This window comes from Rhinatrema bivittatum, chromosome 6 (genome assembly GCF_901001135.1).
Source record: "Rhinatrema bivittatum chromosome 6, aRhiBiv1.1, whole genome shotgun sequence".
In the NCBI taxonomy this organism is placed as follows: Eukaryota; Metazoa; Chordata; class Amphibia; order Gymnophiona; family Rhinatrematidae; genus Rhinatrema; species Rhinatrema bivittatum.
The window spans coordinates 223,425,965-223,452,429 of NC_042620.1; the positions used below are offsets into that span (position 1 = coordinate 223,425,965).

At 42.1% G+C, this 26,465-nt stretch overlaps 1 protein-coding gene across 8 annotated transcripts in view; it reads left to right on the plus strand.

Annotated features, from left to right (window-relative positions):
- KLHL4 (kelch like family member 4) overlaps positions 1–26,465 on the plus strand; it is a 569,208-nt gene that overhangs the window by 523,070 nt on the left and 19,673 nt on the right. For all 8 annotated transcript variants that reach the window (XM_029606594.1, XM_029606595.1, XM_029606600.1 and 5 more), the window contains 2 exons: positions 12,019–12,231; positions 13,990–14,176. In XM_029606594.1, coding sequence (XP_029462454.1) covers positions 12,019–12,231; positions 13,990–14,176 — 400 coding nt within the window. The remainder of the gene's footprint in view (positions 1–12,018; positions 12,232–13,989; positions 14,177–26,465) is intronic.

The window sequence follows — 26,465 nt, forward strand, 5'->3', positions numbered from 1 at the left end:
GGGCCAGAATTAGTCATCCCTGTATTGGGAAACACAAGGGAAGATCTGGAGTGAATAGCTTAGGTCATACTAGAGTCAGTCAGGAATCAATGCTTCAAGGAGTAGCAAGGATAATTTGTCTCAGTAAGTACTAGAGCTATTAAATAGTCCTTATCTCAGGCAACGCTAGTCACATACGTCATTGGTGTTTCAGAAGCAGTAGCATCAAGTGGGATTAGTGCTTTGGAGGATGCTAAGTCCAGTGGTGATAGATTTAGGGCTTGATTTTCCCCAAATCATTTTTGGACTTTAGAAGTTGAATAGCTGAGAAAACCCAAATAGTAAATGTTATAAAAACAGATATTGAGGCGATATCAATAAAAAAATGGAAATACTAATGATAGCTTGAAAAAAATATATTCAGACTGTGCAGGATGAGTCAACATAGATGTTCCATTAACTGGCTACACTCTTTTGAATATAACCAGTTAAACTTAACGAGATAACTTTGGCCTGGATTTTCCATTCTCGCAGAGAATGGTGAATCCCGGTGGTAACAGGGGGCGGGGGGTGGGCCTGCGAAAGCTGGCAGCTGAGGGGGGATATGATAGAGGTGTTTAAAATCATGAGAGGTCTAGAACGGGTAGATGTGAATCAGTTATTTACTCTTTCGGATAATAGAAAGACTAGGGGGCACTCCATGAAGTTAGCATGTGGCACATTTAAAACTAATCGGAGAAAGTTTTTTTTACTCAACGCACAATTAAACTCTGGAATTTGTTGCCAGAGGATGTGGTTAGTGCAGTTAGTTTAGCTGGGTTCAAAAAAGGATTGGATAAGTTCTTGGAAGAGAAATCCATTACCTGCTATTAATTAAGGTGACTTAGAAAATAGCCACTGCTATTACTAGCAACGGCAACATGGAATAGACTTAGTTTTTGGGTACTTGCCAGGTTCTTATGGCCTGGATTGGCCACTATTGGAAACAGGATGCTGAGCTTGATGGACCCTTGGTCTTACCCAGTATGGCATGCTCTTATGTTCTAATCGCACCACCACTGTGTTATCGCTGCTGGCTTTCGCATCCAATAGCACCACCATGAAAGGCGATAACATGGCTTACCTTATCGCCGCCAGCAAAGATATCGCCGCGTCCGCCTCCTCAGGGCAGGGTGGGGGAGGAGTCGGCCGTGGCACCACTGCTGGCGATAATGTGAGGAACATTATCACTGGCAGTAGCGCGGTGAATATCACCCTTTCACGATGGCGCTATTTGCATGAAAGGCTGCATCCGGCCGCACTGCGGCTGGCGAAATTGCACCGAAGTGGTGCGAATGGCTGCGGTCTTTCACAGATCCACCCCCCCCCCCTTTGCCCACCCACCCCCTTTTACACTGGATTCAACATTCTGTGCATGTGTTTTTTGAATATGCTTTTCATACATAGGCCTCAAATAATGGGCCACAAAGGAGTTTCTGTCTTTTTGTTTCAAGTTTACAAATCATAACCACACTTAACCCGACAAAGCATAACACTCTTTGCGAATACCCAATATGCTACAATCAAGCTCACTTCACAATGTTGTAGCACTAAATGCAATAATGTACTGTTAACATAATTCCTTAAAAAAAATCACACAATCATATTAAGATAATCTGTGAAAATTCATGTTATACTGTTTCAGACAATTAGTTAGAATTATGTTATACTGTTAAGACAACTAGCTAAAATCATGTTATACTGTTAAGTCGTTCTATAATGTTTCAATGTAAAAGGATAAGATGACCTGTTGTCAAACTATCCCTCAAGATACCATGTAAACCGATGTGATACTCGTTTCGAATGTCGGTATATAAAAACAAACAACTAAATAAATAAATAAGTACAGCTCCTTTGCTCACCAGTCCTCATGTGCAACATGCATTTAGTCTTATCTAATACAGGAGACCACACTGACCCAAAATCAGACAGTTTTAAGTATATGCTTAAAGGTGAATTTTAAAAGCCTGGCACATGCCAAAATCAGGAGATGCATGCGCATGTAGGGCTTACATGCACTTGCCGTATTTTAAAAGCCACCTACATGTGCGTGCATCTCCTGCTGCATGCACATCTCACTCAGAATCAAAAAGGAGTGTAGTGTGGATGAGACATGGGCATTCCAGGGCTAGTTGAAGAGATGTGCGCACAAATAGTTGTGCTTGGGCCCGCACACAGGTCTAATGCCTCGTAACTTTACTTCCTCCACTTCTGCTATGGAGGATGTATAAATGGAAAAAAAAAAGCCATTCCTGAGGAGTAAATAAGGGGGAATGCAGGCTTTTAAACCAGGTCCTCACTGGGTGAGCTGGTGGATGAAATGGTGAAACTGGGCTTGGCTTGGATGCGTGCCAGTTATAAAATTATACAGTGAAACTCACTTTGCTCGGTTGGGACGTGCCTACTTGCAAACTTAGGTGCACACATATACACACCAAGGCTATTTGATAATGAATGCATTTATGTACACGTATGTTATAATATTGCCATGTCACTGGGTGCTCACTAATGCACACACACGCCCCTTTGAAAGTTACCGTCTTGGTACATAGGCCTCATAGTGAAAATGGGAAACAAAATGCTGAGTGATGTACTGTATACAATAGAAAAGATTCAAGTACAAAGTACACATTGTAATAATATGATGCAGTCAGCAGATGTACAGTATATAGCCTATGTTGATTTTTTTTTCTTTTTTGTGTGGTTTCAAAGTCACCTCTGTATTCCAATGTAGGACAAACTTGTTACATCACTATGCAGTACAGCTAACATTTAATGTCACAAAGGTATGTGCAATTGAACTGACAGTGTCTGATTGGCGTTGGTCCCATCTTATTATTTTGTTGCGGTTTTGGCATGTCACCCAATGAAAAAGATTTTATAATTGACTGACATTGACTGTAAATCATTTCTCACTGATTGGCATGAGACATCCATGACAGAATAACAAATTAAGCTTGCCCCAATCATACTGTCACTGGTTATAGTTCTTCCTAAGTATCCATTTTATGAGGACCCCAATGGGAATTTAATAAAAATAGATTGCTTTTGTTGTGCAGCATATGAATAATGTATTGAATATTGACAACATCTGTGATGAGGAGCATAGTGTATGAAACTCGATCAAATTTGTTCTCCCTATAAACCACAAATATATTTCCAACTCTACTTTCTAAAATGCAAATGAATATGTAACTGTGTTGTATAGGCTAATAATATACATGAGTTTGCAAACCATTTTACAATGAGTCGTATTTGGAGGATTTGCTTTTTCAGATAATTTGAATTATGTCCTTCTCGCTATCAGAGGTGATGCATGGTACATCCTAAGAGGTACATAAACTGGAAAACTTAAGCTTGTTTTTTTTATTTCTAATTGTATTTCACATTGTATACGTTATGTTATTTTTTTGTTATATTGAAGGTTGTCAACAGACTCCATTTTTTTCACATAGGCTCATCCATTTCTGGTTTTATTCCACTGCATTTGTCAATGTATAGCTCTGATTTTCCTAAGAAAAGCAGGACTACATTTCCATACATGCAATGGGTAAAAGAAGTATTGGATACACCTTTTCAAAAAATTGGAGGTAGTTGGCTGCCCATCATATTATTCAATATGTCATAAAAATCTAACAAAACACTAAGGAACTGGAAGAAAAGGAGACTACCTTTAATGCTTTAAAATCTTTTTTATGTAGAAAGTAAACAATAACAAAAGAAATATAGCCCAAGCTATCACAATAATTAACTTATTGTATGCCAGCCCCCTATACCCTGGTGCTTGGGCAGGCCCTCTGGATTTGAGGTATCCTTTGGCAATCATCCAACATACTTGGTCATTTATCATTTCGTGTTAGGGCCTTAACACTAGCATTAAGGCCCTAACGTGCACAATAAATAGCGCAATGCTTGTTAATATGCAAATGTGACATTTGCTATGCAAGTGGGAGGTGTTTGGGTGGAGTTAATGGTAATGAACGGCCCCTCTCGACAAATGTGATAGAGTAATGCACAGCAACGTGGGTTTAAATGCTGGAAATAACTACACTTTTTTCTGTGCGTTGTGCCAGTGTTAGCTGTGCGTTACCGACTGAAAAGGTTTTTATTGCGATCAAGCTAGATAGAGAGTACATTGTACAAATCAACTCCTTTTTTACCTTTTTCACTCCAAATGACAGAAAATCTTCACTGATGTCAACTTTGCTGTTCATACCTCTGGCTGTATATGTAAAACTGTCCCCCAAAACCTACCCCAACACACAAACCTCACCTCAACATAAGTGCCCCCTCTTACAATGGTATAAATAGTAAACTTACATGTTACTCTATTGTCTCTCTCTCTCTCTCTCCCCCTCCCTTCCTTCCTTCCTTTCTTCCTTCCCCCCCCCCCCCCTCCTGAACTGCAGAAATCCCCAATGTGGGAGCAGGGAAATTAGCTTAACCACACACACTTTTTTATTATAGGTGCTATTTCCACCATATTTATAGCATTTTGATGAATCTAGGTCTCAGTAAGCAACTTCAGGTGCCAGCATCCAGCGGTTCCCACTGGGGAAAATTCTCTAAACTTCTCACCTTTACCAATGTTCCCCCCCCCCCCCCCCCCCCCCGAATACCTTAGACTACAAATACCCTTAACCATCAGAACAATATATAACACCTCAATACACCTGAGGATTGAAGGAGGGCCAACAAAATGCCCATTTTGAAATAAAAGAGGTGATTCAGTAAACTACAGACAAGAGAGCTGAACATTTGTAATGGACAAAACAGTAAAAGCTGTTCTAGAGAACACAATTTCTGGCCATCTGGATAGATATAGATTAATGAATTTAGCAAAGGGAAGTCTTGTCTTACAGTTTTTTGTTTTTTTAAGGGATTAATAAACATATGTATCTTGATTTTCAAAGGGCATTTGACAAAGTTCCTTATGCATGGCTTACCAGGAAATTAAAAATTCTTGCAATAAGAAGCAATGTCCTACTTATTTATATATTTATTTATTCAATTAATAATTTGCTTATATGTGCTAGGCAGATTCCAAATTTAACATATATAACAGAAATAAGCAATAAACATTAAAACATGACAAAAAATATAGTCTGACTCCCACAAATTCAGTAAAACTCATCAACAATCAAAAATCTCAGTGAATAATAATGTCTTCAGCTTTTTTTAAAACTGTACATAATCGGTAATCTTTTGCAGATCAGCAGGAGTGCTTTAATATCTTTTTCTGGAGACCTAGTATATTGATCCATATTGTAGGATCACTGCTTGTACCATGTTAACCTAGTTTTATTCCATGTATATTTCTTTTTTGTTTTCTATATTTTTCTGCCCCCCCATCCATCTGTATATTTGTTATTTCTGAAGATGAATGATTATGATGTGGGATTTTTTATAAATTATAGAATTTTTCCTTTCTTATGTGATATGAAAAAAAGCAAACAGAATGTTAGGAATTATTAGGAAGGGAATGGTTAATAAAATGGAAAATGTCATAATGCCTCTATATCGCTCCATGGTGAGACCGCACCTTGAATACTGTGTACAATTCTGGTCGCTGCATCTCAAAAAAGATATAGTTGCGATGGAGAAGGTACAGAGAAGGGCAACCAACCTAGGTCGTGCAAACCCCCCCGGTTGATAGCCTACACTCCCCTAAATTACCCAGACCCTTTGAACCCCTCAGAAACTGCTTGATATTTTTATAACTTACTCGTCATCCATAGCAGAAGTAAAGTTACACAGCAGGGGACCTTGGCGTGTGCCAGGGTATGTAAGTTTTTATGCACATATATCTTGGCAAGGCTCTGAAATCCCCACGCTCTGCTCAGACCATACGCATGCCCTGCCCCTTTCTGGAAACTTTTGAGATGTGCACACAGTGGTATTTTTGCCCATATGTGGGCACTTTTAAAATACGGTTGGCACGCATAAGCCAGATGTCTTCGCTCATCCCTTAATTTGGGTGTGCACTGGGCTTTGAAAATTCACATTTAAGCACAACTGGGTTTAGAAATGGTTTAAACAAGTTCCTGGAGGAAAATTTCATAAACTGCTATCAACCATGTAGATTTGACGAAAACCTCTGTTTATCCCTGTTATGAGCAAGAAGGATTGGACCTATTCTTTGGGATCCTACCAGGTACTTGTGAAATGGATCGGCCACTGTTGGACATAGGATGCTGGACTTGATGGACCTGTGATATTACCCAGTATGGCATTTCTTATGTTTTTAGGGCCAGATTTTAAGACCTACGCGTGGGCGTAGATTTGTGCGCGCAACCTGGTACGCACAAATCTACGCCCGATTTTATAACATGCGCGTGCAGCCGCACGCATGTTATAAAATCCAGGGTCGGCGCACACAAGGGGGTGCACACTTGTGTACCTTGCGTGCGCCAAGCCCTAGGGGAGCCCCGATGGCTTTCCCTGTTCCCTCCGAGGCCGCTCTGAAATCAGAGCAGCCTCGGAAGGAACTTTCCTTCTGCCTCCCCACCTTCCCCCCACCTTCCCCTCCCTTCCCCTCCCTTCCCCTACCTAACCCACCCCCAGCCCTACCTAAACCCCCCTCAACCTTTATTATTTAAGTTGAGCCTGCCTCTGGCCACGCCCCCACCACTCCCACACCCCACCCCTTTTTTCATGCCCCGGGACATACACACGTCCTGGGGCTTGCATGCATAGCCAAGCCTATGCAAAATAGGCTCGGCGAGCGTAACCCCGCTGTGCGCGTAAATGCAGCCGGATTTACATGCGCAAGGCGTTTAAAATCTGCCCCTTTTGTTCTTAACTTGGCTCAGGTTAATGGTCCATCTTTTCTGCTGTAACAAGAACATCCAGTTTACAACCCAGACTCAGTAAACACTGTGACTCTGTAAGGCCAACTAACCCTCTTCTTCTGCTCTTCTCCTTTCCCAGTGATTGCCACCCAGTCATGGCATAGTATACTTTTGTATATATTTAAATCAGGAAAAAAGGGCAAAGGTGCCTTCTAATGCTTGGGCCTACTTCTTTCCCCTTCAGGCAGGATAAACTCACTCAGTCCTCAGGACCCATGAAGTCATGTTACCTGTGGTAGCCAGAGACGTCACTCACCCAGTTCCAAAATAAACTAATAGTTGTCATTAAGGATGTGCAGCTGAAAAATATAAAAAAATTTTTAATGTTATTTTGTTTTATTTTTATTATTCAGTTCATTTTTGGGGGGTTTCTTTCATTTTAGTGCATAATAAATCGCATTGGTATGCACTAAAAATGGAAAAAAACACCCCACGAATGCACATCCCTAGTTGTTATACCATGCATCTGGATCCTTTACATGATTATGTCAGGAGGGGAGTCTTCTAACCAATGAATCGTAATACATATTTTTACAATTAAGACTGCCTTATGCAAGAACAAATTAGTATATTTCCCCCTTTCATTTCATAGCTGGATACCTTTTGAGTTTTGCTCAGAAATTCTGGGATCTTATTCAAATTGCCAGGACACCAGAGACAGAGCCAAAATTCCCCTGTTGCTATGCTTAATGCTTGCCCCTTGGATTGGATGAGCATGGGTAGCAGAATCTCAGCAGCCAGGCCACATGGAAGTAGGAGAAAGCTTCTGATTCACATTCATCATCTCCTTCCCTTGTGAGTGGATAATTAATTTATTTTGTTTATTTGAAATGATTTATTTAACTGTTTTCCCTGCTCTTACTAGAGCTGTCCAAAGTGGTATACAATAAAGCACCTATAAAATATATTACAAAACATAAACACCACAACTTAAAAAAAACAAACATAATATCAGTATTGAAAATTACATTTAAAGATCTGGACAGCCAGTAAATGTAATTCTGTTCCCCCAACCTAAAAGTCTTGCTTGCTAAGTTTTAACCTTTCTCTGAAAGGACAAGGCATTTCTTTCCACCTTGAAATCAGTAAGGAGTCGATTCTGTGGGGTTAGTGAAAATGCTCTAGCCCATAATCACATCTGCTTAATTTTCTTCAAAGATGAAACAGTTAATAAGATTTCTTCGATTGACTTTAATTGCTTGATGTATATATTGCACAGGGTAGCATCCAGGTCACCCTTCTCTTGGGAATGAAGTTCCAGCTAAAACTGTTGAAAAATATCTCCTATCTGCTTTTTTGAGGTGTATCTGAAGTCTTTTTGTTATGGTTTGATGAAGTTGTGAACCCGGGGCTGAGGTGAGAGATGACTCTGCCCACAGGGAGGAGCCCCTTGGGCCTCACCATCAGTGGGTGTGGTCTCAGTGATATAGGACACAGCTGTGAGAGAGACTTTATTAGGGAGAAAAGATAGTACATAACCTGAGGAGTGGGAAATGTAATAAACACAGTCTTTGAGTGAAAACAGTAGTCAAGATGATGATTTAGATATGAAGCTCTGGTAGTGGCCTGCAGCGCGGGGTACACCAGGAGATTCCTGCAGGCTGATGAAAATACCTCTGAGTGCCGATCCGGTAGTGGCCCACAGCGCGGGGTATGCCGAGGAAACTGTACTATAGATGCCAAGGAGGTAGTGGTCTGTGATGCAGGAACCAGGCCATAGGCTTTGTATAGATGGAGCAATATCCTGAGGCACAGGATGAGTAGCGTAGACAGACTGAAGAACAGTAGTGGTGTGAGGGATGGGGTACACCATGAAATCTTCAGGCAACGTTGATAGAAGTTAGAGAATATACTCACACAAGGAAGTCCCAGCAGAGGTACCCGAGGAGCGGGTTCAGAAGTCCTAGGCAGGAGGGCCCTCCAAGGAACGGATAACCAAGATGCAGAAGAGCCCCCGAGGAGCGGGTACTCAGAGTGTCTGAATGCCAGGAGGATAGTCTGGAATAGAAGATCCAAGTTAGAGCAGATTTAACAAGCGAGAGAACTCCTTGCTAATTCATCTTAGCAATGGGCTAGTCCATATAAGTACACTGGTGGTGCTGACGTCATTGGGAGGGGATGCCCCCGAGGTTCCTGCCATAATGTATACATAAGGAGATGCTGCGTGTGCATGCGCACGCCTAGGTGATGCCGAAGTAAGATGGTGGTTGGCAGCGCCCACGCTGTCCCGGGGACGCCGGGGAAGTCGGCGTTGGTTGGTGGAGGCCACCATTCTCCCAATGATTGACGGTGCAAGGAAAAAAGATGTGAGCATGAGAGGTCGCAGCCATCTGCGACCGACAGGTGCAACACTTTTTTTATTCTCTAATCACTGATATAAATGTTTAACTTTCATTTTTTCTCAAAATTCTGGTTAAGATTCTGTTTCCTTTATAGTCATAATTTTTTCAAGGAGTCTACATTTTAATTAGATATCTAATAACAATTCATTTGTAGAAATTGAATTCCATGCAATATGAAATCTGTAAAAGGGTTGGGCAAATTGCCACAAGCAACACAATAAAATAAGTCAGTAGTATTCACTCTCAGGCCTCAAGGGCCACAAACAGGTTGGGTTTTCAGGATATTTATTTTTTTATTTATTTATTAAGGCTTTTATATACCGACTTTCTTGATACAAATCAAATCAATTCGGTTTACAATGAACTAAGCAGAATATACAACTAACCAATCAACAAGAGATACGGAGCATACAGTTACATTATAACAAGGAAGCCTTAACTTGGAGTAGGAAAATAAAGAAGGGGTGAACGGAGCAATAAATATATAAATAAAATGAAATAAAATAGAATAAATACTATATACAGAAGAGGGGGCAAGGGGCCAACCTCTCTTTAATGGATATTATGTATGAAAAATTTGGAGAGTTTTGTTTCCAGAGTTTTGTTTCCAGAGATGTGTGGTGTATCCAGAGATGTGTGGTGTATCCCTAATGTGTGGTGTATCCCTAATGATATGATGTGTGGTGTATCCCTAATGATATGCATTAAATAGATTTGCATTAGGGATGTGCTTTTTTTTTTTTAACAAATTTGCAAAATGAGACTGTTGTGGCCATTTTTAGTACATTCCAAATGGAACAAACAAAAAATGGTCTCCCTTGAAAATGTTCAGATATTTTAATTTTGTTTTTAAGACAATGAAAAGGGCCTCTCTGTGTCCCTCCACTCCCCAACCCATACAACCAGATACGGCCTTGGCCTACATGGCTGGGCTGAGCCGGGTCCAACCAGGGTCTTCGTGGGGCCCTCTGTCCTCCATTCCTGCCCTCTAAAATGTTTCTGGGGCTGTGGACCTTCTGCACTCCCCATTTATCTCATCTGTGGAGTCATGGAATTTCCACACAGCAAGAGGAATACCCATTCGTTCATGACCTGATGAATTGTACTTTAAAAATGATGCCAGCAGCCTTCAGGATGGCACCAAATTGATGTTACATTGGTGCCCATCTCAGTGATAGCTTCTGTCATTATGATGTATGGGTATCTTACGTTTTTATGTCGGAAAATCATCTTATTCTATGAGGGCTTGAAAGTATGCATTTAACTTTGCAGTTAGACACCTTAATGAAAATTTACTCCTAAGTGATTTTGATTGTTATATTCTAGAAGCAGCAGTTCTCAACCCACTGTCCTTGAAACACCTAGCCAGACAGATTTTCAGGATATCCACGATAAATATACATGAAATAGATTCTCATACATTACCTCTATTGTATGCAGATCTATTTCATGCATATCCATTGGTGATATCTTGAAAACTTGACTGGATAAGTGTGTCGCAAGGACTGGGTTGAGAACCCTGTCCTAGACCAGTGTTTCTCAAACTGGTCTCAGAGTACCTCTTGCCTCCATTCTGTTATTTTGGGATATCCACAGTGAATATGCATGACATCTATTTGCATGCAATGCAGGAAGTGCTTGCAAATCTATCTCATGCATATTTATTGTGGCTATCCCAAAGAAAAGACTGGCTAAGGCAGGGACGGCCAACTCCGGTCCTCAAGAGCCACACAGGTCTCATTTTCAGGATGTCCACAATGAGTGTGCATGAGGTAGTTTTTCATGCACGTGTTCCATTCTATGCAAATCTATACAGGAAAGCAATTTATAAATGTCATAAATAGATAAATAAATCTATCTCATGCATATTCATTATAGCTATACTGAAAACCAGATCTGTTTGTGTCTCTTGAGGGCCAGAGTTGATTACCCATGGGCTAGGTGATACTCCAGGACTGGCTTGAGAAACACTGTCTTAGATGTGAAAAAAGTTCTAGAGAAGATAGAATTGCCTGAATGTGATTTGCCTCTGCTGTTTAGATTACAAATTTTAAACCCACTTTCTTTATTTTGAGCACAAGCCTTAATTTATTGGATTCAATGTATATAGGATAAATGTATGCAGTGAGTCTGCCTTCACTTTTTTGGCTGCCATGAATATGCATGAGATACATTTGCATTCAATGGGGCAGTACATGCAAATCTATCTTATGGATATTCATTATGGATATCCTAAAAACCAGACCTGTTTGTGGCTCTTGAGGATCGACGTTGGCTACCTCTGTTCTATAAGTATGTTTGGTATACTGCTTTAGCAAAGCTCACAGTGTAACATGTGCGCCCATGCAGTTTCTATAGATGAGAAAATGCATTCAAATAAATCAGTAAAATTTCAGGAAAATCAAAGCAGATCAGAAAAATCAGAAGAAGATTTGAGAAATCCAAAGCAGATCATTTGAAAAGATCCTGCTTTGGGTTTTGTAAAGATCCAAAGTGGATTTTCTTTGTCAAAGAGAAAGTTAATTGAACCCTTTCAATGAATCCGTGTAAATATTTTGCAAAGTTGTTGAATCAAGGGCAAGCTTTTATTTTATTTTTAAAGGGATTTTCACATTTCTAAACAATACACTGTTTTGACGATCTATATTCATTCTATGTTAAAAAATGCAATAATTGTCAAATGCATTTAAATACTTGCTTTACATGCAATACACTTTTTTCAGAGGAAAGGAATTGTTTTTCACACCTAATTGCTATGATTTTAATGAAGTAAAAAATGATTCACTGAAGACTTTTTTTTTTTTTAGGAGCACTTTGTTGAAGTAATACGAAATCAAGAATTTCTTTTATTGCCAGCCAATGAAATTGCAAAACTTCTATCTAGTGATGACATCAATGTTCCAGATGAAGAAACTATATTTCAAGCTTTAATGATGTGGGTGAAACATGACTTACAAACTAGGCAATGTGACCTTGGGATGCTTCTATCTTATATCAGGCTACCATTGCTCCCACCACAGGTATTAAAATCAGATGTAAAGCAGTGTCAGAGTGATGAATACAAATACACTCTATCTCAAACTCTTGTGTTTAAGCATTCAAGGACAACTTACTTGAATGCCTTACTTTCGTAGTTAAGGCATTACAATTTTTATGTAAATCAAACATATAATAATTATGTGACATAATGATATTAATTGTATCCATATTTTAATCTATCCAATTCATATCCCTCTACCTGCAGTGCTCATATAGCACATTCAAATGTATTAATAGTTTAGTAGCTTCATTCTTCTCAAGAAAAGAGTATTCCTGTTGCCATTGTTCTATGTGCTTTGAATGAATCTGCCATATTTTCAGAGAAAAAGTGTTAACATAATCAGGGTAAAGTAGAGATATGTATCTTATTGCAAATAATGTGGAACAGTACAAGTTCCGCAAAGATTTGAAATATCAAAAATCACTTTAAGTTTCAGGGATCATTTAACATTCTGCATCTTAATCAAGTGCCTTCTTTTAATTGATGCTGCTAGCTTCCCCATCAATAGCTCCATTTTGTCTGAACTGAACCTTAGTCATCTTCCCCACATCCACTTCATAATTTTGACTAGGCAGTTTCCCATTAAAGAGTAAACCTTAGCAACTAGGAATGCTGATCCATTTTATTTCGTTTCATTTCAGAGTGTGCATACATTGCTTACATGCATATTTATGTTCATACAATCAATTTTATGCACAGAGCAGGCCTAGCGTTATCTGGCCACACGTGACTATATAAATTGCTGTTTAACCAACTATATTCAAAACGTTATATTCATGGCCAAAAAAAGAAACAAAGTGGGACTGGTTGCCTGATTGCCCACCCCTCTCCCAAGAGGGACTGTGCTTGGGCCTGTCGGGCCGCTCCCCCTCCCTCCAAGTTCTCTCAAAGAAAATTGCAAAGTGTAAGTCCTTGTGGCTGATCGGTGCCTCCTCCTTCAACTCACTGTCCATACCTTCCCCAGGTTGTTAGAAATAACTTGCCTCTAACCCCGTCACCCACCCCACAACTCCCCACTTTGTCAAGCCTAGCCTGCCCCAGCCAGTCCCCCTTAAACCCTACCAGCAGCTCGAAACTAGTGTCCGGTTCCCAGTGCATGCAGCAGTGCTCTGACAGTCCCCCATAAACCAGGACAGACAGGACTCAAACCTGCAAGTTCTTGGTTTGTACTCATCTTGGGCCAATTTACCAAGCTTCACAAATGTGAAAAAGTGTCAAATAGCTCATATCACAATTTATGTGCTCTATTTGCTGTTTTTAAATGAATACTTTTGCCTTTTATGAAGCAGTGTGCAGAACTTATGCACAATTGCTAATGAGCTGAAAAATCATGCAGATCAGCCTATTAGCTATTTCACAATTGCAAATTTACGTGCGCAAAAAGGCTTCTTTTTTTTTTTGTGAAAATGTTAGCGATGTCGGTCAAAATGTTTGCGAGAAAATCATTGAAGAAGTCATTTTCATAAATATTTAAATCAGTCTGCACAATGAGAAAACTTTGCACAATGCTAACTCATTGTGACAAGTTCCGTCACTGGCCCCCTAGTGTCCTGTTAGCTAGCCACCATGGCCATGGTCAATTTTAAACTCACTAAGCATAATGCATTTCTTTACTACTTTCTGATTTAATTCTGTAGCCATGGGAAAAAGTTCAGGAACCAGTTGACATTCATAATGTTACCTTTCAAACTTTATATTTAAATTATTCAGATGATATCACACTTATATTTTTGTTCAGTTATTGGCAGATCTGGAGAACAGCGCAATGTTTGCCAATGATCTTGAGTGTCAAAAACTCCTTATGGAAGCAATGAAGTACCATCTTTTACCCGAAAGAAGGTCAATGATGCAAAGTCCTCGAACTAAACCAAGGAAATCTACGGTGGGGGCTCTTTATGCGGTGGGAGGCATGGATGCCACCAAAGGTCAGTTAAAACATATTTTGATGCTCATATCTCCAGCTTGTTCTAAATGAATTTCAAGTGAGTCAGCATTATTTTATTTCTCACCTGAACTAGAATTGCCTTAATATCTTTCCTAGGAGTTTGACATAATTCAAAGCTTTTCTGTAAAATGTGACTGCATTTTTTTAGTTTCATGCTAAGTCAGATGTATTAATAAATAATGCATGTCTTCTCCATTTCTATTTTTATATATATTTGATGCTCTCAGATAGCTGAAGGTTAATTGCTACAGATTTATTCAGGGATTAAGGGCTTAACATCTCACCAGTAATGCCACCTATAGTAACAATGACATATCGTCAAATATAGTCAATGAAAAGGCAACCCCGGGCTAGTGACAAAAGAATTACATAAAACTGGCTACCATCCCTGGTTCACTGGGGATGCGGGAAAGGGGAGAAGGGAACAAACTAAGCAATTACCCATGGCCTGAAAATTACAATTGATTGGGGGTGGGGGGGGGGAGGGGTGGTTAAAAAGAGGGACTAGAGAAAGAATTAAATAGGACCTCTCAGCCAAATAGTGAAGAATGAGGGAGGCTCAGGGTTGATATGTATTTTCACCTTTGCTGGCCACTAAAAGGATATTCTATGTTTTTCTGCTCTACAAATCTTCCAGTAGAGGAAAGTTCAGGGAATGCCAGGGAGGTGTGAGTGACCAGTGAGATGGGGGAGGTTCTTTTCCCTTAAGGAGATGGGGTTTCTGCTATATTATATATACTGTTTCTTAAGAGGCACAAGGAGGAGTTGCTGGGAGAGGCTGAAGGAGTTAGAGGGGACATGTCCAAGGATGCCAAGAAGCTGGGTGCTGAGGCCTGGGAGTTGGAAGTGGTTGAAATTTGAGAATATCTGCAGCTCAGCCTACAAGGGAGTAGGGATAAGTGTAAGTTCAAGAGACTGCTAAAGGAGATGGGGGATAGTTCCTGTCAGGATTTGACTGAGAGCCAGCCAGAAGGACAAAGACTGAGAGCTAAGGTGTTTCTATCCTGCTTGGGATAGCCCACAGTTTGCGAAATGCGTGAAGATACAATTGGAACTGTGAGTGGCGCTTTTCCTTCAGAGAGCCTGGAGTGGGATTCCAGGGTCTTACTGCGAGTTTACACCCAGAGAGCTGAGCCCAAAAAACCCTTGGGATTAGCAGAATGAACTGATCTGAGTAAGATTTTTGAGTTCCTGGACTGTTTTGGAGAGATTGTAAGTGATTTTTACTGCTCTTGGACTGTATGTTACATTTTTCCTTCTGCCTCTTTTATTTGGATTGTGATTATTTTTGGACTTTAAAATACATTTTCTTTTGTTTTGAAACAATAATTTTGGTGTGAAACTAGCGCGAATACAAGTATTCCCTTGGTTCCTCCAGCTGTAGAACTCTATATATTTTTTGAACTGATCCGGGGCTGCAAAGGGAAATTCAGCACCTCTACAGCCACCGAAGGTGATCCTGACAAAAAAGGGGGTTACATGTAGAAAGGGATAAAAGTGAGAATAAGGAGAGCAGTATTGTAAGCAGCATACCCCTCACTTCCTCTAATGTAGACAATAAGGGGTAGGTGATAACAATAAAACAAGGTACAGATAAAGGGAATAAGGCAGGTAGGGCAGCTTTGTCATGGCGAGGTAGGTAGTATCTGATAGGGGTGTGCATTCGGATTGACCGCATTAGTAAAACGCAACTCATATTTATTTTTTACTTAAAAAATTGATTCGACATAAACGATCGGATTTCCCACATATCGAACATAGATATGTTCGATATGTGGGAAATCGCGATTGTTGAGCCAAAATAAAATATAAACCCCCGCACCCTCCTTAATCCCCCCCCCCGACTTACCACAGCTCCCTGGTGATGGAGCGAGGAGTGAGGACGCCATTTCTGCAATCCTTGGCGAGAAGCATGTGACGTCGGCGGCACGTTGAGTGACGCCGGCGTCACGTGATTCCCGGCTCGTTCGCGCCGGACGGCTCGTTCGGCCCAAAAGAACTTTTGGCCAGCTTGGGGGGGTCAGGAGGCCCCCCCAAGCTGGCCAAAAGTTCTTTTTGGGCCGAACGAGCCGTCCGGCGCGAATGAGCCGGGAATCACGTGACGCCGCGTCACTCGACGTGCCACCGACGTCACATGCTTCTCGCCAAGGATTGCAGAAATGACGTCCTCACTCCTCGCTCGATCACCAGGGAGTTGTGGTAAGTCTGGGGGGGGGATTAAGGAGGGTGAGGGGGTTTAAATTTTTTTTTTGCACATATGTACATATACCCAACTCATTGGATTTTTTTTATGTCCATATTGGCCGCAAGTGGGACCCCCTTTCGGACATAAAAAATATGAACATAAAATTTTGCTCTGCACATCCCTAGTATCTGATTGGTAGAAAAAGGGGATACATTTCTACAGGACTGAAAAAATAACAGGTATTTAACTTGGGCTTTTAAAATTAAGAGCCTGACACCTACCAGTGGACCCAGGCACAGGAGCAGCTACTGAAAGCAGGCCTGGGTTAGGTAGAAGAACCATTGTTAGGATGGAAAAAGCAGCTGCAACTCAGATTAGGCCTGTATGGAGGAGAAGTCACTGGAGATCGACCTAGGCCAGGTGGAGTAGCCACAGGTGTGCAAAAGAATGAGGGGATCAGGGGGTCAGGTGGGTGGGAGAGAGGAAGAGAGAAAGCTTGGGTGGAAAGGATGGATAAAACAAAAAAATGACAAAAGAGAGAAAGGCAAATAAAAACATTAAATAGAAATAAACAAAAGAAGTGAAAACACTACAAATATTTTCCCCCAGCTGATCACAGTTCAGGGAGCCTGCACAGACTCCGGATGGGGTTTTCAGAGATTAAAATGTACAAAAATAGTGATGATTTTAGTGTCAACAAAAAGTGATTAAAATCACCTAAAATTCACAAAATATGTAAAACAAAGCAGATGGATGGATATCAGGGAGGCTCAATCTGACCCTGGATGGAGTTATTTAAATTATCAAAGGACTAAAAATAATAGCAAGGTCAGTTCCTTTAAAAAGAGTTAAAAACTTAAATTGGGTAATGCAATTTAAGATAGAAACATAGAAACATAGAAATGACGGCAGAAGAAGACCAAACGGCCCATCCAGTCTGCCCAGCACAATGGAAACATCACAACAGGGACAAAGAACTTATAAACCAGCCCTTAATAACTTTACATTTTTAAGAAAAGATAAATTTAACATTGAGTAAAATTATTTCAATTCTGAGGTAAAAATGAGGCAAAATAAGGTCATAAACAGCGAGATAAACATCAAACATCTTATAAAAATGTCTAATGAAGAATTTTCTGAGGAAAAAAGCATTTTAAAAATACAAATTTTTTTTTATCAGAAAAACTCCAATTTAAACAGAAATGGTTAGTCTGGGCCTGGTTTTTGTCATGGTTAAGCAAGATTCCAAACAGTTTCAAACTAGCTACAGAAGCCATCACCTAGGCCAGTGACTCTTAACCCGCTCCTCAGGACACACCTAGCCAGTCAGATTTTCAGGATATTCACAATAAATATGCATGGAAGACATATGTATACAATGGAGACAGTAAATGCCAACGTCTCTCATGCATAATCATTGTGGATATTCTGAAAATCCGATTATCTAAGTATGTCCCGAGGACTGGATTGAGAACCCATAACCTAGACAATCAGCTTGCTTTGTATAGGAGCTGAAAATAACAACAGGCTGAGACAAGTGGCATAAGATCACCTAAGGTGTACTGTAACTGTCTCCCCTGGGATTTCTGGAGGTTTTTTTCCTTGAAGACAGTGATATGACATTTTTTTTCCCTTTGATACCATTGGGACCAGAGAGTGCTGGAGAATTTAAATCAGCATAAGTACAACTTTAGAAGGTTTCTTGGCACTATTTTCCTTTAATAAGAGAGTAAGGATCCTACAGAAAAAGAAAGTACTTAAGAAATTGCCATGCTGGGTCAGACCAAGGGTCCATCAAGCCCAGCATCCTGTTTCCAACAGAGGCCAAACCAGGCCACAAGAACCTGGCAATTACCCAAACACTAAGAAGATCCCATGCTACTGATGCAATTAATAGCAGTGGCTATTCCCTCAGGGGTAGATTTTCAGACGAGCGCGAACAGCCTACTTTTGTTTGCGCTCCAGGCGCAAACAAAAGTACGCTGGATTTTAGTAGATACGCGCGTAGTCGCGCGTATCGGCTAAAATCCTGGATCGGCGCGCGCAAGGCTATCGATTTCGTATAGCCTGCGCGCGCCGAGCCGCGCTGCCTACCCCCGTTCCCTCCTAGGCCGCTCCGAAATCGGAGCGGCCTAGAAGGGAACTTTCCTTTGCCCTCCCCTCACCTTCCCCTCCCTTCCCCTACCTAACCCACCCGCCCGGCCCTGTCTAAACCCCCATCCTACCTTTGTCGGGGGATTTACGCCTCCCGGAGGGAGGCGTAAATCCCCGCGCGCCAGCGGGCCTCCTGCGCGCCGGGCCGCGACCTGGGGGCGGGTACGGAGGGCGCGGCCACGCCCCCTGGCCGTAGCCACGCCCCCGTACCCGCCCCCAAAACGCTGCCGACACGCCCCCGCAACGCCGCGCACTCCGGCCCCGCCCCCCGACACGCCTCCCGACACGCCCACTCCGAAAGCCCCGGGACTTACGCGAGTCCCGGGGTTCTGCACGCGCCGGTGAGCCTATGTAAAATAGGCTCACCGGCGCGCAGGGCCCTGCTCGCGTAAATCCGCCCGGTTTTGGGCGGATTTACGCGAGCAGGGCTCTGAAAATCCGCCCCTAAGTAAACTTGATTAATAGCCTTTAATGGACTTCTCCTCCAAGAACTTATCCAAACATTTTTTGAACCTAGCTACATTAACTGCACTAACCATATCCTCTGGTAACAAATTCCAGAGCTTAATTGTGCGTTGAGTGAAAAAGAATTTTCTCCGATTAGTCTTAAATGTGCTACTTGCTAACTTTATTGAATGCCCCCTAGTCCTTCTATTATTCGAAAGTGTAAATAACTGAGTCACATCTACTCATTCAAGACCTCTCATGATCTTAAAGACCTCTATCATATCCCCCCTCAGCCGTCTCTTCTCCAAGCTGAACAGCCCCAACCTCTTCAGCCTTTCCTCATAGGGGAGCTGTTCCATCCCCTTTATCATTTTGGTTGCCCTTCTCTGTACCTTCTCCATCGCAATTATATCTTTGTTGAGATGTGGCGACTAGAATTGTACACAGTATTCAAGGTGCAGTCTCACCATGGAGCGATACAGAGGCATTATGACATTTTCCGTTTTGTTCACCATTCCCTTCCTAATAATTCCTTACATTCTGTTTGCTTTTTTGACTGCTGCAGCACACTGCAGCACACTAAGCCAATAACCGAACTCGAGGAGAGTGATAGTAGATATTGCAAAGAGTAGGAATACTATTTAGGCTTTCTTTCACAGAGACTGCTCTAATGTCTTAATTATAGTGAAGCACAGAGGGGAATAAGAGAGCACAATAGAGAGTGAATTTGTGGAAGTCATTTTAAGGTTATTTCTTTTCACTTGAATTGAGAAACCTCAAAGGTAATAGGTAGAGTAGCTTCACTTAACATTAATAAATGCTGAAAATGTACATTTTTTTAAATTCAGTTTAGGAAGACAATTATACGGTATGAACAGAGAAACAGTGAATGAGATTTGCTGAAGCACTTATTCACTGATAATATTATTGTCCTGACTGCCACCTTTTCACTGAAGTGGAACCATAATAAATATGATACTGGTTCTAAAGAGAGAAAGCTACAGCAAATTGAGAAATAGAAAATGCTGAGAGAAATACTGTTGAACATCTCTAACCCCAGAATAGAAGCAATAGCTGAAATAATTTATCCAGTAGTAAATAAAATATATGTAAATTATAAAGTGGTAAATCATTTTAAAGTGAGTTTTAATACATTTAGAAGATCATTCTAAAGTTAAACTCAGGGGCTTTTGAGATTTAAAAGTGAGAGAAACTCTATTCCAAAGCTATTGCAGATTATATTCATCTCGCTGTAGTACTTCTGAAGAACTCTATGAAGAAAGAGAGAGGGAGAGAAAGAAAGAGGGAAAGAGAAAGTGAGTTTTCATTTTATACCCTGGCACTATCACTAAATAAGTACATATACCATCTTATACGCTCTGTACCATTAGAAGAGTAGAGAATATTGTTTATTCAGATTTTTGTCAAAACTAATGTTCATCCAGAATTCAGGACAACATTAAAGGAGCATAATAGCTTTATTGGCAGAAGATTATCTTGGCTAGAGTAACTAGTTTTCCCTTCTTTTACTTTGATTCCAGAATAGAGTAGTAGATCAACAGAGATGAGAAAGAACTACAGGAAAGTGTACTCAAAGTGACAGGAGAGAAAAAAGGAACAGTGCTGCCAGGTTACTCAAGCTACGCTCAGCAAGAGCAAATCACTAGCTGCATACACTATACATGACAGGGAGACAAATTAATGAACACCAGCTACACTATCAAACCTTGAAAGCTGCCTACGGCATCTAAAGAACCAACAGCTAAGTGTACTCAGCAACTCTGACACAAGAAAGAGAAATTCTAGACAGACAGAAGGACAGACAAAAATAAAGTTTGAGACAGGACAACACACTACACAGAGAGAGAGAGAGAAAAACAGAGTTAAAAGAGATGGCAAAAGAAAATTGAGGAAAGAAGCAGACAACAGACAAAAGAAAAGGACAGAGTGAAGGATAGGAACACCTGTAAAATAATTTTTTAATAAAGAATACAATTATTTACAGTAATGTAACATCAAAAGAACCCAACACCTTTATTGAAACGATGGCAATGAAAAGTGAAACAATACTTATCTGATAATTCTGTAGAACCTAAAGAAAGAGAAGAGCTCATTAATATTTTATTGCTTGCTAAAGTTGTATAACAGTTATTCTCAGTACTAACTTGCCAGTCTAACATCTTTGATAAAATCAGTTTTAAATATTGAACTCTTAATATCAACCCTGATTCCATGTATTAAATCCTACTTTCCTGCTGTACCACTGAAAGACCAGCCAAGTGGGTTCTGGACACCTTTTCCAATAGGGAGACCTAGTTGGAAAGAGGGCTTTTATTCTTTTCTGGCTCCCACTCCTGCATGTACCAGCCAGTGATTCAACTCATTGTCGGGTAGATTTTAAAAGGGCTGCACATGTGCCCATCTCATAAAATACTCTTTATGCATATATGTCTGCAGCTTTATACACATATATTACATGCACTTTGGGTGGAGGGGGGAGGGAGAGAGACACAGACTGAGGTAGATCTTAAAAAAGTACGCGCATGCATGCTTTTGTTCGCTCAACCGGCGCAAACAAAAGTACGCCGGATTTTAAAAGATATGCGCATAGCCGCACAGCCTGCCTCCATTTTTTAAGATGGCACCGGCCGTCCATTGCCCCTACCATGTGACAGGGGTTGGCCAATGGCACTGATAGCCCCTGTCACATGGTAAGGGCAAAGGGCCATCGGCGTCATTTTGTTTACTGGCATCCAAAAGCCTGAGAGCGGGAGATCGATCCCAGGACCCCCGCTGGACCACCAGGTACTTTAGCAAAGTTTTGGGGGGGTTGGGAGGGTGGGGATTCTAAATAATTAGATTTAAAGGGTCGGGGTGGGGTTTTTTTTTTTAGGCTCGAGACAGCTGAAAAAAAAAGCGGTCAGAACCGCGGGAAACGAAGATTTCCCGCGGTTCTACGAACACGATACCGGAAACAATTCCGGAACTGATTCACATCTCTAATAAGAAATATAAGGTTGGCCAAAACCTATTTAGATAGGAGGTCTGAGAAAGTTGCTAAAGAAAGAGTGGAGTAACTTGAAGATAGAATATAGGATACCAGATGTTCTGGCAAGAGCTTCACTAGTTTTGGTAGCTCTTGAGTTATCAAAAAAGAAATGGAAAAAACCCCAAAATATTAATAAAAACCTTAACACCCAAAATTCTGTAAAATAAAAAAAGTGAAAGACTAAAAAAATCTTTCAACTCTCAGGCTGGGAGGCATAGTGTTAACAGAAGAAGGTGCCTTGTCAACCCATTGTAATGAAAGAGGAGAGATGAGATGGTGGTAGAGATGATGCAAGGGTCCATAGCCTAGAAATTCCTAATGTGTTGTTGGCGCCTTGGCAAGACTATGGGGAAGGGTGATTAAATGGAAAACTTATCAGATGATGGTTAGAGAAGACGAAGAACTGAGGTGGAGAAATTTGAAAAAGAGTAGTTGGAGGAAAGGACATGGTCAAGGCGGTGGCCATGCTAGTGAATAGGGACAGTGGAACATAGCTGGAAGTCATATGAAGAAGTTAAGGGAAGGAGCTTTGAGGCATAAGGGTCAGAGGGGTTACTGGTGTGTAAGTTAAAGTCCCTGAAGAATGAGGGAAGGAGAAGATGGTTCAAGGAAGAAAGAAAGCAGGGAGTCTAAGTCAGTGAGAAAAGATGAGGGGACTTATAGGAGTCTGATAACTGACAGCTACCTTGAAAAAAAATGGGGTGAACAGGGAAATGGAGTAAACATCAAAGGAAGAAAAGTTTGAGGTGGGAAGAATAAGTTGAATCTTATGGGGGCAAGAGGGGTGCTCCTTAAGATTTCTGCCCCATGCAGCCAGAAATCTGATGTGTATGGGAGAAAAGGTAATCTCCATGGTAGAGGATAGGGATGTGAATCGTGTCCTCGATCGTCTTAACGATTGATTTCGGCTGGGAGGGGGAGGGAATCGTATTGTTGCCGTTTGGGGGGGTAAAATATCGTGAAAAATCGTTAAAAATCGTTAAAAATCGAAAAATCGAAAAAACCGGCACATTAAAACCCCCTAAAACCCACCCCCGACCCTTTAAATTAAATCCCCCACCCTCCCGAACCCCCCCCCAAATAACTTAAATAACCTGCGGGTCCAGCGGCGGTCCGGAACGGCAGCGGTCCGGAACGGGCTCCTGCTCTGAATCTTGTCGTCTTCAGCCGGCGCCATTTTCCAAAATGGCGCCGAAAAATGGCGGCGGCCATAGACGAAAAAGATTGGATGGCAGGAGGTCCTTCCGGACCCCCGCTGGACTTTTGGCAAGTCTCGTGGGGGTCAGGAGGCCCCCCACAAGCTGGCCAAAAGTTCCTGGAGGTCCAGCGGGGGTCAGGGAGCGATTTCCCGCCGCGAATCGTTTTCGTACGGAAAATGGCGCCGGCAGGAGATCGACTGCAGGAGGTCGTTCAGCGAGGCGCCGGAACCCTCGCTGAACGACCTCCTGCAGTCGATCTCCTGCCGGCGCCATTTTCCGTACGAAAACGATTCGCGGCGGGAAATCGCTCCCTGACCCCCGCTGGACCTCCAGGAACTTTTGGCCAGCTTGTGGGGGGCCTCCTGACCCCCACGAGACTTGCCAAAAGTCCAGCGGGGGTCCGGAAGGACCTCCTGCCGTCCAATCTTTTTCGTCTATGGCCGCCGCCATTTTTCGGCGCCATTTTGGAAAATGGCGCCGGCTGAAGACGACAAGATTCAGAGCAGGAGCCCGTTCCGGACCGCTGCCGTTCCGGACCGCCGCTGGACCCGCAGGTTATTTAAGTTATTTGGGGGGGTTCGGGAGGGTGGGGGATTTAATTTAAAGGGTCGGGGGTGGGTTTTAGGGGGTTTTAGTGTGCCGGCTCACGATTCTAACGATTTATAACGATAAATCGTTAGAATCTGTATTGTATTGTGTTCCATAACGGTTTAAGACGATATTAAAATTATCGGACGATAATTTTAATCGTCCTAAAACGATTCACATCCCTAGTAGAGGAGAGTAACTGATTCAGAGTCCTTGGGGAAATTAAATCTCAGCCAATATAAGAACATAAGAAGCATCTTGCTGGATCAGATCAAGGTCCATCAAGTTCAGCATGTTGTCTCTGCAGGAGGCAGTACCCAGCAAATTCCAAATAGGGACAGGCAATGACTTTCCCAAGTCTACCTGGTTAATAACTGTTTACAGACTTCTTTAAAGAACTTGTCCAACTCCCTTTTCAACCCCATTATGTTAGTTGTCTTGATTAGAGATGTGAATCGTGTCCTCGATCGTCTTAACGATCGATTTCGGCTGGGAGGGGGAGGGAATTGTATCGTCGCCGTTTGGGTGTTTAGAGTATCATTAAAATCGTGAACCGGCACACTAAAACCCCCTAAAACCCACCCCCGACCCTTTAAATTAAATCCCCCACCCTCCCCAAATGCCTTAAATTACCTGGGGGTCCAGCGGCACACTAAAACCCCCTAAAACCCACCCCCGGCACACTAAAACCCACCCCGACCCTTTAAATTAAATCCCCCACCCCAAATGCCTTAAATTACCTGGGGGTCCGTAGCGGCGGTCCGTAGCTTAAATTACCCCCGGGTCCGTAGCTAAATCGGGGGAAGGGGGAGAGCAGGAAATCCGGCACACTAAATCGTGGTGTCTTCAGCCGGCGCCATTTTGCAAAATGGCCGCCGCAAAATGGCAGCGGCCATAGACCAATACGATTCGACGCAGGAGGTCATTCCAGACCCCCGCTGGACTTTTGGCAAGTCTTGTGGGGGTCAGGAGGCCCCCCCAAGCTGGCCAAAAGTTCCTGGGGGTCCAGCGGGGGCCCTGGAGCGATCTCCTGCCGCGAATCGTTTTCGTACGGAAAATGGCGCCGGCAGGAGATCGACTGCAGGAGGTCATTCAGCGAGGGTTTCGGACCCCCGCTGAACGACCTCCTGCAGTCGATCTCCTGCCGGCGCCATTTTCCGTACGGAAATGATTCGAGGCAGGAGATCGCTCCAGGGCCCCCGCTGGACCCCCAGGAACGTTTGGCCAGCTTGGGGGGGCCTCCTGACCCCCACAAGACTTGCCAAAAGTCCAGCGGGGGTCCGGAATGACCTCCTGCGTCGAATCGTATTGGTCTATGGCCGCTGCCATTTTGCGGCGGCCATTTTGCAAAATGGCGCCAGCTGAAGACACCACGATTTAGTGTGCCGGATTTCCTGCTCTCCCCCTTCCCCCGATTTAGCTACGGACCCGGGGGTAATTTAAGCTACGGACCGCCGCTACGGACCCCCAGGTAATTTAAGGCATTTGGGGTGGGGGATTTAATTAAAAGGGTCGGGGTGGGTTTTAGGGGGTTTTAGTGTGCCGGGGGTGGGTTTTAGGGTGTTTTAGTGTGCCGCTGGACCCCCAGGTAATTTAAGGCATTTGGGGGGGGGGGTTCGGGAGGGTGGGGGATTTAATTTAAAGGGTCGGGGGTGGGTTTTAGGGGGTTTTAGTGTGCCGGTTTTCCTACCCTCCCCCTTCCCCCGATTTACGATTTTTTGACGATAAATCGGGGGAATTGGTATTGTATCGTGGCCCTAACGATTTTTGACGATTTAAAATATATCGGATGATATTTTAAATCGTCAAAAAACGATTCACATCCCTAGTCTTGATCATAACCTTTTGCCAAAGGATTCTATAGCTTGATTGTTATAATCTACTGGTTGCTAGTTTCAGGGAGTGTCCCTTAGTTCTAGTGTTGTTTGAAAGAGGCAATAATCATTCCCTATTTATCTGCTCCGCCCCCCTCAAGATTTTATACTTCTTATGTTTTTGAGCCTTCCCAGTTGATTTTGATTTTAAGTGATAAATATGTTCAAAAAGTCGGGGAATATCATCAGTATAGGTTCATTATTGTATATTGCTACGATTCTCGTTAAGGATTGTACTGTGCTGTTGGCTATGATTGCTTGAAAAATACATTTTTCTTGGGGTTGTGGATTGCTTTTTCCCTGTGTGGGATGGGTTTAATTGGGTATACATTGTGATATTGGTTTTGTGTATCGCCTATTGTGTCTGATTTGAATGGTTTTCTATCCTGAACAATTTGATTTCTTCACTGGATTTCTCCCCAAGGTTACCTTGAAGTTGTAATTTAAAATTCTATATATTAATAATAAAAAAAAAGAAAATCTTTTTTCTTTCCACTTTCTTATTGTTGCTTTGAAACTTCATCAAGACTGTAATCTGTTTTCTTACCTATGGCTTTTCATTCTTTCTCAGGGTTAAAAGACCAGACCCCTTCATTTTTTTTCACTTTTCAGTCACTGACTGCTCCATTACCTCTTCTTCTTGATGGCAGCAGCTTCTCTGGTTGCTTGAAAATACTCCTGGCTTTACTTCTAATCTGTCTGGCAACCAGATTCAGAATATAAAAGCCAGGTTACTATTTTCTAACATGAGAAAAGCAAAGGCTTTACCTTCT